A 14,156-nucleotide genomic window follows, 5' to 3' on the forward strand; every position below is an offset into this window, starting at 1 on the left:
TTGCCAGGGTCTGCCACTTGGAAGGTCCTCTGTGAGTTTCAGCACCCATGGTGTGCTGGCCCTGGGGTAGGAGCTGGTAGTGAAAGATTGGAGGACCTTGTTCTTGCCTTCAAAGGGTTTCCAGGTTCATGAGAAAAACAGATATGGACTTGGATGAAAAAAGTCCAGGAGAGACTGGCTCAGATCTGATCTGTACCACCTGGGGGTTCTCAGCCCATAGCTCTGTAGGCCTTCAAGGAGGAAGAGGAGGGGAAGGGGCTGAGGCTCGGGGACTCCAGCCTGAAGTCCAAGCATATGCGGAAGCCTAGGCCCTCCCACCTTCCCATAAACTTGGCTCCAAGTGCCCTCTATGCTGATGCATCCTTGCCCTCCTCCTTCTTCTCCCCCCTACCCTCCACTAGCCCATCTTCCCTCCTCCCTCCTCCCCTCAACACACATTTACCACTAGTGACATCTCAGCCCCCCTACCCCAATCCAGGGACACAGGAGGAACACAGTGGGGTTAAACTGAGGGCCACTGATGTGGCTTCACCCTCCGTGCTTGGGCAGTTCCCGAGTTACAGCATCTCAGTCCCCAGAGAAGGCCACGCTGCTACCGTAGCCACCAAGTACCTACTGGAATGCAGAGCACAGAGGAGGAAGGGAGAGGATGCCAGCTGCAGGAGGCAGCTAAAGCCAAGCCTTGGGCAGGCTCTCAGGTATTACATACCTGGTGGGGAGGAGGGTTCTCCCTTCCCTGGGCTGGATCCCTTACTTGCTCCGAGTGCCTGGAACCTTAGGTTTAGAGGGCCACTCTACTCCTTGAAGTCTCTTCATGCACCTTTCCTGGGGCCCTTTCCTTATCCCTCTCTGGAACATTCCCAGAGATGGTCCACTGGAGGGTTTCAGCACCACAGAGAGGCTGATGATTCACAAATCTCATGCAGTTACACCTCATTCCTTCTGACAGCAATTTGAAGGGGCTGAAAGGGGGCTAATTCCTAAGGACCAGTGGTTGGTTGCCTATGTAAGACTCCCTGGTGGGTGAATTTCACTCAGACCTTTTGCTGTGATCTACGAATCTCCTATATGCCTTTCTAAACTCACCTCCATGCTTGGACTCTGGTACATTCCACTGCAGCGATACCAGCCTATGCTATTCCTCTAACACGTGCACCACACATAAGCCATGACCTCCGCTTGGAATGTTCTTCCCCAAAATATCACTGCCAGTGACCTTGCTTCAGGTCTTTATTCAAAACTGACCTCATCCTTACCCTGATATTCCATAACACTATTCTGCTTTATTATTTCTCTTTCACACTTAGCACTGTTCAACATAAAGCACTAGAATATAAGCTCCACGAGGGTGGAAACTTTTGTCTCTTATTCGCTGTTCTATTCTGCAGCACATCAAACGCTGCCTGGCACACAGCAGGTGCTCAATAAATACTTATTAAATGAATATGTTCAGGATGCTCAGAGGAAGACCCCACCAATCATCAAACCAGGAAGAAAGGGATCGGGTCTCCAGATCTCTTGTGTGCGGCTGAAATGTGTTCTGAGATGGCCCAGTGTCCAAGTCTTATTCCCTCACCTACTGAGAACAGGGACCTGCCCTTTGACAGCTGAATCTTGGGAGGCAACAGTGTGATGCAAAAAAAAAAAAAAAAAAGGTGGGAACTCAGTTCCCCCGTTTACAATTAGGAAAAGAGGATTTAGAAGCTTAACAGAAAGGGCATTGCACCAAGACAGCCTGGCTCCTTGGCAAAGGTTCAACACCAAACTGCACCTCTAGAATGCAGCCTGCGAGGAGAATCCCACACCTGCAGCTGCTGACTCCTCTTTCAAACTTGATCTCTGGCTATCCTCTCCTCACCCTAAAGGCCAGCTGGGTTAGAACCTTTTTTGTTGTTGTTTTTGAGACAGAGGCTCACTCTGTCACCCAGGCTGGAGTGCAGTGGCACGATCTCGGCTCGTTGCAACCTCCACCTTCCGGGTTCAAGTGATTCTCCTGCCTCAGCCTCCCAAGTAGCTGGGACTACAGGTGCCCGCCACCAGGCCTGGCTAATTTTTTTGTATTTTTAGTAGACACGGGGTTTCACCATGTTAGCCAGGATGGTCTCGATCTCCTGACCTCGTGATCCACCCGCCTTGGCCTCCCAAAGTGCTGGGATTACAGGCGTGAGCCACCGCACCCAGCCCAGAAACATTTTAATTTTGTGCTTATTTACATCATAGCAATTAGGGTGAATTATTATATCACCAAGTATCAATTGTTGAGCTGTTATATTATTAGATACTGTGCTAAGCGTCTGCAAACATTATCTCATTCTATCCCTACCACAGCCCTGTAAAGTGGGTATTACCCCATTTGTCATGTTAAAAAATAAAATCTCTGTCTCAATCCCACCTGTAGATACTATCCCAAATTTTTGCTCCCTTTTATGGGAAGGGTTGGTCTCACTTTGGCTTTTAGCTCACTGCACTGTTCTCAGATTCCTGTGCTGATTTCTCATCTCTCCAGTATCTGAAAGTCACTTGGTCCTTGGACCACATCTTTTTCTCTGGCTCCTCTCCTATCTCATTCAGTTTCATGGCTTCAACTCTATCTATACATCCCCAATCCAGATCTCACTGCTTAACTTGATCCATTGACCCAACTGCCTACTCAACATCTCCCCTTCAATGTCTGATGGGTATCTCAAATTTAACATGTCCAAAACAATTCCTGATCTTCCCCTCCAGAATCCCCCTTCCTGCGATCTTTCCCATCTCGCCCAAGGGCAACTCCATCCTTTCAGTTACTTAAGCCAAGTACACTGGAGTCATCCTCCACTCCCACTTTATCTCTTAGACCCCACATCTGATCCATCGGCACATCCTGTTGGCTCAGTCTTAAAAATATATCCAGAATCCAGCCACTTACCACCTCCTGACTACCACTCCAGTCTAGCACCATTATTTCTTGCAAGAAGGACTGCAAGCATCTCCCAACTAGTCCCCTGCTTCAACCTTTGCTCCTCAACATAGAAGCCAGAGTGGTCCTATTAAAAATTCAGATCATGTCACTCCTTAGCCTAAAACTCTGCAATGGCTTCCTACCACACTCAAGGAAAAGCCTGAATTCTTACAATGGCCTACAAGGCCCTGCAAAATCTAGCGTCTGGGATGCTCTTCCCTCAGACACCTCCCTAGAACACCTCACTCTTCATTTCCTTCAGGTCTTGGTTCAAACATGACCTTCAGTGATGCCTTTTTGTGACCACCCTATTTAAAATTGCTGGCCAGGCATGGTGGCTTATGCCTGTAATCCCAGAACTTTGGGAGGCCAAGGCGGGTGGATCACTTGAGGTCAGGAGTTCAAGACCAGCCTGGCCAACACGGTGAAACCCCATCTCTACTAAAAACACAAAAATTAGCCGGGTGTGGTGGTAGATGCCTGTAATCCCAGCTACTTGGGAGGCTGAGGCAGGAGAATTGCTTGAACCTGGGAGGCGGAGGTTGCAGTGAGCCGAGATTGTGCCACTGCACTCCAGCCTAGACGACAGAGTGAAACTCTATCACACACACAAAAAAACAGTAAAATAAAATTACAGCTCCCACCCCCACCCAAATACCTCAGCCTCCCCCTTTTTCTTCTAAAACATGTATCACCATATACATAAAATTTTAGTTGTCTGCCTCCCCCATACTAGAATGTAAACTCCAAGAGGTGGAGGATTTTTGTACCTTTTGTTTACTATGTATTCCCCAGCACCTAGAGCAGTGCTTGATAGAGTGGGGACAGATGGAGAAATACAGTCTTGGTCAAATTTCTTACCCAAAGTCTTACTAGTAAGTGGCACGTTGGATTAGAGAGCCCAAGGCTTAATCCTAATACTTTACCTGTTATTGACCGTCATCCAGAGAGCCAGAGGGAAGCTCTGACTCAGCCAAGGGCAGAGTAAGGCTAATCTGCTTCCTGATCACGGGTTTTTAGAACACACAGAAGTATCTTCTTAGCTGTTTCTAGTCAAACTGTTTAGGAAATCCTCCTCCCTGGAAATCATCCTGGATAACAGGGAAGAGCCAAAGGTTTCCTTATCCATATTGTCTAAATGGGACTATCCTATTCCGTGATGGATTATATTTGCCTTCCCACCAAGCTGTACTCAGCCTGACACACATTGTTCAAGTTACATCACTGTGGTCTTAAAAGTTTCTGGATAAAAGTTTTGGATTACAAATTATCTGTAATTTTCTTTGTTTTGCTCTTAGGAGAGAACGTAAGGCCCTTAAGTGGTACGTTAGCTTTCTGCTAATGATGGCAGAATACTCAAAACCATCAAAGATATAGAAAGTCTATAAGAACATGGCCAGGTGCGGTGACTCAAACCTGTAACCCCAGCATTTTGGGAGGCTGGGGAGGGCAGATCACAAGGTCAGGAGCTCGAGACCAGCCTGGCTAACATGGCGTAACCCCATCTCTACTAAAAATGCAAAAATTTGCTGAGTACGGTGGCTCACCCCACAATCCCAGCACTTTGGGAGGACAAGGCAGGTGGATCACCTGAGGTCAGGAGTTCGAGACCAGCCTGGCCAACATGGAGAAATCCCGTCTCTACTAAAAATACAAAAATTAGCCAGGCGTGCTGGCCCATGCCTATAATCTCAGTTACTCAGGAGGCTGAAGCAGGAGAATCACTTGAACCTGGGAGGCGGAGGTGGCAGTGAGCCGAGATCGCACCATTGCACTCAAGCCTGGGTAACAGAGTTAAAAAAAAAAAAGAAAAAGAAAAGAAAAGAAAAAAATACAAAAATTAGCTGGTGTGGTGGCTCACATGCCTGTAATCCCAGCTACTCAGGAGGCTGAAAAGCAGGAGAATCTCTTGAACCTAGGTGGTGGAGGTTGCAGCAAGCCGAGATCACACCACTGCACTCCAGCCTGGGTAACATGGTGAAATCCCACCTCTACTAAAAATACAAAAAATTAGCCAGGCGTGGTGGCGCAAGCCTGTAATCCCAGCTACTCAGGAGGTTGAGGCAGGAGAATCGCTCGAACCCAGGAGGCGGAGGTTGTGGTGAGCTGAGATCGGGGCATTGCACTCCAGCCTGGGCAACGAGAGAAATTCCTTCTCAAAAAAAAAAAGACCAAGTAGAAGGTTTCCTAGGGAGCCTAGGGAGGGAATATTACATGTAGGATCAGCGGTAACAATAAGCATATAAAGCATAAGGGCAAGTTGGGACCCTCATTTGGTTCTAAAACCACTGAACTGATCCTGGGAATTCTCCTATCCCAAACAGAGGCAGAATTTACAAGCAGTTCTCAGACCTCAGCAAAGGACCAACTCAGATAAAGCCAGTATATACACACAACAGAGATTCTACCTTAGATTCAGAGCTTAACTCTGCTGGAGTTGTGCCATTTTACCCAAGGCTCTGACCTACTCAATTTTGCCCCTGCTGCACATCCACCAAGTCTTAGGGTGCAAAGTGCCATCTCTTCCTTTTTTGGTGGGCCTATCTACTCTTCCTTTGATTGGTCAATATCTCCGGAACCCACCAGTGACTGGTCAATATCTCAGGAACCTACCAGTACCCTTTTGGCCATCCCTATGCCTCTGCCATACATAAAGTGTGGGTGACTAAGTCACTCACATATTTAAAAGCTAATTACTGCCACCATATGTAAGGAAAACCAAAGAGGCAGCTGGAGCAGACCAGGCAGGCCCAACAATTTGAGGTTATAAAAATGGAGAAGGAATGGTTCCAAATGAAGCTTCCAAGGAAATATCTGCAAGAAGTGGTGATACTCTGGAGCAGAGGAGGAGGAAGCCACTGAAGAGACTCTATGTAAAGCCTAATGGGCCGGGCGCGGTGGCTCAAGCCTATAATCCCAGCACTTTGGGAGGCCGAGACGGGCGGATCACGAGGTCAGATCGAGACCATCCTGGCTACCACGGTGAAACCCCGTCTCTACTAAAAATACAAAAAATTAGCCAGGCGAGGTGGCGGGCGCCTGTAGTCCCAGCTACTCGGGAGGCTGAGGCAGGAGAATGGCGCGAACCCGGGAGGCGGAGCTTGCAGTGAGCTGAGATCCGGCCACTGCACTCCAGCCTGGGCGACAGAGCGAGACTCCGTCTCAGAAAAAAAAAAAAAAAGCCTAATGATGAGTGGTGGTGCTGACACTCATCATTAGGTGGTGCTGACACCACTCATCATTAGGGCTATTTCTTCATTCCCCTCTTCATTGCTAGCACCCAGTTCCTCTTGGGTAATAAACATACGTTCAGGTAACAAACGATACACAAATTAAACAAATGATACACAAATATCAAACTAAAGACAAAGTACATACATTTGCATTGTCAATGTTTAATGTTTAACTTTTGCAGAACTGAAATTTGTATTCAAAGGCACAGAAGGAAGGAAAGGCAGTTATCAGAGCATGAAGTCACAGATAAAGGATGCTGAATAAAAGGCATAGGACTGCTCCTCTTTAGCCTCAGGAAAATAAATAATGCAGTACTAAACTAGATTTTTACTTTTATTATATTTCCATGTGAAGACATCACCCAAATGTCAGTGGAACAAAAGACTTTATGGTCAGATACCAAAGGCGCACAGTCGATCCCACTTTGGAATAACTGCCCAGAAGGTAAGCATTATCAGTGAGTGACAGCTGTAGGCACAAACTAAGTTCTCATTCAGAAAGTGGACAGAGATATGAAGCAGTGAAACATACAGCTTTAAAAACTGGAAATCTTTCATGACATTTGTTTTCAAAGTAAACATCTGCATTTCCAGAACTGTAATTTTCAAAAGTAGAATCAGGCCTGATTAAGCAGTACTTATGACTTACAGATAAAATTACAAAAATAAAAATGAAAACTCTTCTGCCCTTGAAAGAGATAGAAAACTATATTTTTTCCCGAAATGTCATAGAGATTCATTTCACCCTTATGTCACTTAAAAAATGTTATTTTTAATTTGTCTTTCATGTTCTGCCATTTTTAACATAGCAAAACGTGTTTAATATGGCCATCTCTGCTAAGTGAAAGGATGTATTATTTACTGCATGAATGAGAAAAAGCTACAATTTACCCCCAATGGGATCATATTTACCATGTGGGAAAAAAAGATAAAGACAGAGATTTTCCAAAAAACGAAAACAAACAAAACACAAAACTCAATGATTTAAAATATCCTATACATAATTTCTAACTTCAAAGCACTATGAGAAACTCTTGATCAGTGTGTAGCAAGAGAGGGAAGAGAGAAATTTAAAATTTGGTAGGAGAGCATTTTTCTAACTACTTTCATTTAAATAATATTGGCCTTACCAACTATTACCTTTCTTATTTAAAACACTGATTCACCAGATGAAATCATAACAGCATGAAAGTAAGACCAGATTTCAACTTAGGTACGAGCACAATGATTCAGGACCACGGATTCCGCCTCACAGAAAGGATTCCCGAGGTGGTGCTCCCTCTTTCAAACATATGCCCTCAAACACCTCACATGCAGTTTCCATGTAAGTATATAAATAAAACAAGTTCTGTATTTTTCCAAACAATTTTACAACTTGATGGTAAATTAGATGTCAAAGATAAAACTATGCCTTTAAGAACATTAAGCTTCAAAATTCATTCGGTGTTTTCTTTAAGAAATGAAGTATTAAAATCATTTTTGAAATGACATATTAAACGTATTTAAATCTGGGCTTTTCTGTACTTAATTTTTCTTTTAAAAAAAAGTTTAAAAACATCAAGAGCTGGAACATGCTGCCAGGACAGAAATAATCAGAATGTCTTCAGTCACAGACCCTGGGCATCTCAGTGTTGCTTCATACTTTTCAAAGCTTGAAGTCTCTCTAGCAGTGGAGGATGAGAATAATGCCACATTGAGAACAACCAGTCAGAAACAGGGAATCCCAAGTTATCTTTGTTAAGTTTGATTAAAGCAGAATATAAGTCTTTAGCCTTCCCAAGTTTCTTGGCAAATGCATCAGCTTGAAACTCAAATCTGCGGCTTAGGACTGTTAGGCAAAAAGAAAGAACCTGAAAAAGTAAATGAAAGGGTTTTAGCCACTGTCCACCTCTTTGTTGTTACTGAAGGTTCCATGAGCTGAGACTATAGAGCAAGTTTGGCTTGGGATAAGAGGAATGGCAGGACAAAAGAAAGATCACTAATATTTAGGGGACCTAGGGTGAGGAAATTATAAATTAAGCCTTATTTTCCCCCAAGCAAACAGGCCAGAAACACATACACAAGTTAAACATCCCTAACCAAAAACTTGACATCTGAAATGTTCCAAAATCTGAAACTTTTGAGTGCTGACATGAGACTCAAAAGTCATGCTCAGGCCGGGTGAGGTGGCTCACACCTGTAATCCCAGCACTTTGGGAAGCTGAGGCAGGCAGATCACCTGAGGTCAGGAGTTCGAGACCAACCTGGCCAATATGGTGAAACCCCGTTTCTAGTAAAAATACAAAAATTAGCCAAGCTTGGTGATGGGCGCCTGGAATCCCAGCTATTCAGGAGGCTGAGGCAGGAGAATTGCTTGAACCCGGGAGGGGGAGGTTGCAGTAAGCCAAGATGACACCCCTGCACTCCAGCCTGGAAGACAGAGTGAGACTCCATCTTTAAAAAAAAAAAAAAAAAGAGTTTAAAGATAATACATCTCAGTCCTCTGCAAAATTTATTTTGTTTATGCGGACAATGTTATATGAATATGATCTATGCCCCTCCATTTTTCTTTCTTGGTGTCCCCACCATACATAATAGAAAAATATGATTCATTTAGCTCATCTTAACTTAACTCTGCAATCTATCCCAAGAAAGAATTCTTCTGAATGGAGATACCTCAAGATCTTCGATATTATTTCTTAGCGTAATTTGGAAGCCTTACCAAACATGATGAAATGTTGCCACTGTCAGGTTTGTTATATAGTCTCACTAACCTATGTATTATCACTCACACGGAATACTCCTAATGAGCTAACACAGAGCAATGTTCTTCAGTTTCATTTACCACAAAATACCCAATTTTGATTCTGTGGGTTTGGGTGGATCCCTCAGGCTATATGGAGGCAGGTGGTCATGGAGCAGAGGAACAGTCACTAAGCCTCCCTTACTGAGCCGTACACAGACTCAATTAGTGTTTGCTTTGTCCCCTCACACACGTAAGATTTTTACCCAAGCACTGGTGAATATGTGGCCTAGGACACAACATTCCAATGGTTAATCTCCACCCACTGAGTCCTTTTAGGTGTTCACCACTGAAGTCTAATTTTCTACTTACATTTTCCTAAGAGTATGCAAGCGTTTATTTATTTGGGCTTGAATTTTTCTGCTACTTTGTCATACTGACCAGTAAATCAGGGGACTAAAAGACTTTGTTTCATCTATTTGTTAAAACTGTACTGTTCTAGTTCCTTTTCCACTATCCTGAAAGCTCTAGATTTGAAGCAGGTAAGAGCGTATGTGTGATAATTTTAAAGATCATACATTACCTCATTGTAAGGTGAAAAAATAAACTGGAAGATGATCAATAGTCCAATTAGAGTGGGTTGGCTATCATAAAAACCAAATGCAGCAAAAAGCTCCTTTCGACCAATTAATACAGCAAATAAAAAAAAACACAGGAAAGAATTCATCTAGAAAGAAGGACATGAAATTTCTAAGTTATTACCAAGCTGATTTCACTATGGGATCAGTAGCATCCATAAAGTATAAGAAATCAAAGTGTGGTCGGGCATGGTGGATCACAAGGTCAGGAGATCAAGACCACCCTGGCTAACACGGTGAAACACCGTCTCTACTAAAAATACAAACAAATTAGCTAGGCATGGTGGCGGGTGCCTGTAGTCCCAGCTACTCGGAAGGCTGAGGCTGGAGAATGGCTTGAACCCGGGAGGCGGAGCTTGCAGTGAGCTGAGATCGTGCCACTGCACTCCAGCCTGGGCAACAGAGCGAGACTCTGTCTCAAAAAAATGACAACAAAAAAGAAATCATAGTGTGATTTTAAGAAAGGTATCAGTGTAATCACAGAACAAATTATTTAAGTAGTTTTATTTATTTTTATTTTTTTGAGACCCAGTCTCACTCTGTTGCCCAGGCTGGATTACAGTGGCACAATCTCTGCTTATTGCAACCACTGCCTCCTGGGTTTGAGCAATTCTCCAGTCTCAGCCTCCCAAGTAGCTGGGATTACAGGCGCCTGCCACCATGCTCAGCTAATTTTTCTATATTTTTAGTAGAGACGAGATTTCACCATTTTGGCCAGGCTGGTCTTTAACTCCTGACCTCAGGTGATCTGCCCACCTCAGCCTCCCAAAGTGCTGGGATTACAGGCATGAGCCATCCTGCCCTGCCAGTAGTTTTTAGTTTCACTTTTATTTCAAAAGTAAAACAAAATGTTCCCAAATGTATAAACTGTATCATTTTCTATAAGGGCAAGCTTCAGTTGAGCCTCCTATCATTGAGGGTTTGAAGTGGTCAATAGCAATGGGATATTTTCTTTTTTTTTTTTTTTTGAGATGGAGTCTCGCTCTGCCGCCCAGGCTGGAGTGCAATGGCCGGATCTCAGCTCACTGCAAGCCCCGCCTCCTGAGTTCACGCCATTCTCCTGCCTCAGCCTCCCAAGTAGCTGGGACTACAGGCGCCCGCCACGTTGCCCTGTTAGTTTTTTGTATTTTTTAGTAGAGACGGGGTTTCACCGTGTTAGCCAGGATGGTCTCGATCTCCTGACCTCGTGATCCGCCCGTCTCGACCTCCCAAAATGCTGGGATAACAGGCTTGAGCCACCGCGCCCGGCCGCGGATATTTTCTCTCTGTAAAGGGTGAAGTGCTAGAATGGATTCTGGCCTTGTTTTATAAGACTGTAATCAGATACAACATCTCCCACCTGACTTTGAAGTGGAGGCTCCAAAGCAACAGGCTTCCCTTGAATCCTCTCTAGGCCCACTGGAGCTGTACCAAATAGTTAGAAAGGTCAGGGGAGAAAGTAGATCCATCTTGAACAATAAATGAGCGGGGAAAAAAATAAAAAATCTATACCAAAATACAACCTCTTGGAGTCAGGTTGGAGAACACACAACATTCTTTTTCTGTAGCAAATTAGGATCTTGGAGGCCACATGGACCTTATTTAAGTGTGTTGCTCCAAACCATTTACAAGACAACTCAAGAAGCTGTCAGCTTAGAATGGGGCTCGGAGCATAAGAAGGCTCACCAGCTGCCCCAGGACAAAGGACAAGCAGCTTCGCCCTCATCCTTATCACTCAGTGGATCCAATACGACAAGCTCCAACTGAAAACTCAGTGAAGTCTCCTACACTTATCATCTATACATCTACTTTTGTCAAGTAACCATTGTCCTTTTGAAAAATAACTTTTGGTTTGCTACTGGGCCCTGCTACATACTGAATTCCTGGTCATGGGATACCATGATCCTGCAACCTGAACTATTCCTCCTGAACTGGATGCTGTTAATCTGCCTCGCCAGGAAACTGGTATGCCCAGAAACACTTCATCATCAAGCATAAGTGACAGATATAAGAGTGGAAATGAAGCCAGTTATGAAGGCACCAGTAAGTTAAATAAGCAGGTGGCTCATACTCTAGTACACCAACTCCTGCCACCAACAACCCTCAACCAACCCTTGCTCATAAGCCGTTTCCTATAATCAATTAGTTGAACAGGAAAAAAATCAGAGCCTATTTTACAAATAACTTAACACAATATGCTGGTACCACATGAAAGTGGACTGCTGTGGCATTACAGAGCCACTCAGAGATGGTCTTGGAAGGCCGCAGTGAAGGGAAATACTCTCGGTGAGGGGAACTTTAAGGTGTATATCTCACTGTCCACTCAGCCTGGGAGGAGAGAGAGCCTGAGGCAAGGATATATATCCTAATTCATTGGCAGTGGGAAAAAAATGGTTCGGCTGGATAATTAGGGTCTTGGAAAAAAGTAGAGGATGCCTAACAAGGAGATTTGGCAAAGAGGTATGTGACAAAACTTCCAAAATTACTGCAGAGTTTGATTATAGGTGGCCTAATGTTAATTATGTTCACCCAAAGAGTCCCACAGTCAAGGAGGCTCTTGGTCAACTGGGGAAGACACCTGCTCCGTGAAGGTCAGCTAGCCTTTCTCTGTAGCCACTCCATGACATAGTCAAGGGACTTATGAATAGAGTGGCCACAGTGACAAAGATGGAGTTAACGTATTAGTCAACACAGACACCCTCCTCACTGGCACTTGACATATGTCCAGTCTGTCCGGAGAAGCAATCAATCCCAGTCTTGATAAGGTACCACATCTCAGGGACCAGCCAACCACCCTGTGGTAGGCTGATTCCATTGGAACCCTTCCCTCATGGAAGGGGCAGTGATTTTCCTTATTAGACTGAAAATTCAATTGAATTTGGACCTGGACTTATTTAGTCTTACTCAGTGCCATGTATCCACACAACATAGCTTCAAGCCAAGGAATGCATTTCTTTCTTTTTTTTTTTTTTTGAGATGGAGTCTTGCTCTGTTGCCCAGGCTGGAGTGCAGTGGCCGGATCTCAGCTCACTGCAGGCTCCGCCTCCCGGGTTCCCGCCATTCTCCTGTCTCAGCCTCCCGAGTAGCTGGGACTACAGACCGCCCGCCACCTCGCCCGGCTAGTTTTTTGTATTTTTTAGTAGAGACGGGGTTTCACCGTGTTAGCCAGGATGGTCTCGATCTCCTGACCTCATGATCCGCCCGTCTCGGCCTCCCAAAGTGCTGGGATTACAGGCTTGAGCCACCGCGCCCGGCCCAAGGAATGCATTTCTATACCTAAAGATACATGAAAGTGCCCACAGGAGTTCACAAGTCTTCCCTTATAATTCATCACCCAGAACCAGCTGGCTTTTTTATTTTAATTTTTTTTAGAGACAGGGTCTCCTTGTCACCCAGGCTGGAAGTGCAGTGGTGTGATCATGGCTCACTACAGCCTTGATCTCCTGGACTCAAGCCATCCTCCCATCCCAGCCTCCCAAGTAGCTGGGACTACAGGTGCATACCACCAAGCCCAGCTAATTTTTAACCTTTTGGAGAGAAGGGGTCTTGCTATGTTGCCTAGGCTGGTCTCAAACTCCTGGCCTCAAGTGATCCTCCCTCATCAACCTTCCAAAGTATTGGGATTACAGGCATGAGCCACTATGCCTGGCTCAGCCAGCCTTTTTAAAGGTCTGAAAACCCACTGAAGATTCAGTTAAGACCACATATGCTCAGAACTAGTCAACATGATATAGTGCTTTTTCACCCAAAGTCTAAACATCTGTTGGTTTAGAGGTTCTAGAACCCAGAGGAGGAACATTATTGGAATTGCTTTCTTTTTGTATTTTCTGCAATTTCCAATGAATATATAACTTTTTTTTTTGAGACGGAGTCTCGCTCTGTCACCCAGGCTGGAGTGCACTGGGATGATCTCAGCTCACTGCAACCTCTGCCTCCTGGGTTGAAGCAATTCTGCCTCAGCCTCCCGAGTAGCTGGGATTACAGGCGTGCCACCAGGCCTGCTAATTTTTGTATTTTTAGTAGAGATGGGGCTTCACTATGTTGGCCAGGCTGGCCTCGACCTCCTCATCTCAAGTAATCCACCATCTCGGCCTCCCAAAGTGCTGGGATTACAGGCGTGAGCCAGCACGCCTGGCAATAATAACTTTTAAATGAAAAAAATGTTTTAGACTGGGCGTGGTGGCTCATGCCTGTAATCCCAGCACTTTGGGAGGCTGAGGCGGGCAGATCAGCTGAGGTCAGGAGTTCGAGACCACCCTGGCTCATGTGGAGAAACCGTGTTTCTACTAAAAATACAAAAAAAAATTAGTCCGGTGTGGTGGTGCGTGCCTGTAATCCCAGCTACTCAGGAGGCTGAGGCAGGGGAATTGCTTGAACCCGAGAGGCAGAGGCTGCAGTAAGCTGAGATCGCGCCATTGCACTCCAGCTTGGACAACAAGAGTGAAACTCCATCTCAAAAAAAAAAAAAAAGCGCCGGGCGCAGTGGCTCAAGCCTGTAATCCCAGCACTTTGGGAGGCCGAGACAGGTGGATCACGAGGTCAGGAGATCGAGATCATCCTGGCGAACACGGTGAAACCCCATCTCTACTAAAAAATACAAAAAACTAGCCGGGTGAGGTGCCGGGCGCCTGTAGTCCCAGCCA

At 45.1% G+C, this 14,156-nt stretch overlaps 2 protein-coding genes across 3 annotated transcripts in view; one reads left to right on the forward strand and one right to left on the reverse strand.

Annotated features, from left to right (window-relative positions):
• The first annotated feature begins 161 nt into the window (after positions 1-161).
• Positions 162-1,343, forward strand: LOC117092797. Its single transcript, XM_033226960.1, has one exon. It carries the CDS (start codon positions 295-297, stop codon positions 955-957), a length of 663 nt encoding a protein of 220 aa, XP_033082851.1. The 5' UTR covers positions 162-294; the 3' UTR covers positions 958-1,343.
• A 4,973-nt stretch (positions 1,344-6,316) lies between these two features.
• ZMPSTE24 (zinc metallopeptidase STE24) overlaps positions 6,317-14,156 on the reverse strand; it is a 50,379-nt gene continuing 42,539 nt past the window's right edge. Inside the window, exons 9-10 of one of the 2 annotated variants that reach the window (XM_033226962.1) lie at positions 9,480-9,623; positions 6,317-8,024 (exon numbers count right to left, since the gene is read on the reverse strand). In XM_033226962.1, the coding sequence (XP_033082853.1) occupies positions 7,800-8,024; positions 9,480-9,623 (369 nt within the window). In that variant the 3' untranslated portion in view covers positions 6,317-7,799. The remainder of the gene's footprint in view (positions 8,025-9,479; positions 9,624-14,156) is intronic. The other variant, XM_033226963.1, reaches the window with a different exon arrangement.

This window comes from Trachypithecus francoisi, unplaced genomic scaffold (assembly GCF_009764315.1).
Source record: "Trachypithecus francoisi isolate TF-2019V2 unplaced genomic scaffold, Tfra_2.0 Lachesis_group12, whole genome shotgun sequence".
NCBI classification, from domain to species: Eukaryota; Metazoa; Chordata; class Mammalia; order Primates; family Cercopithecidae; genus Trachypithecus; species Trachypithecus francoisi.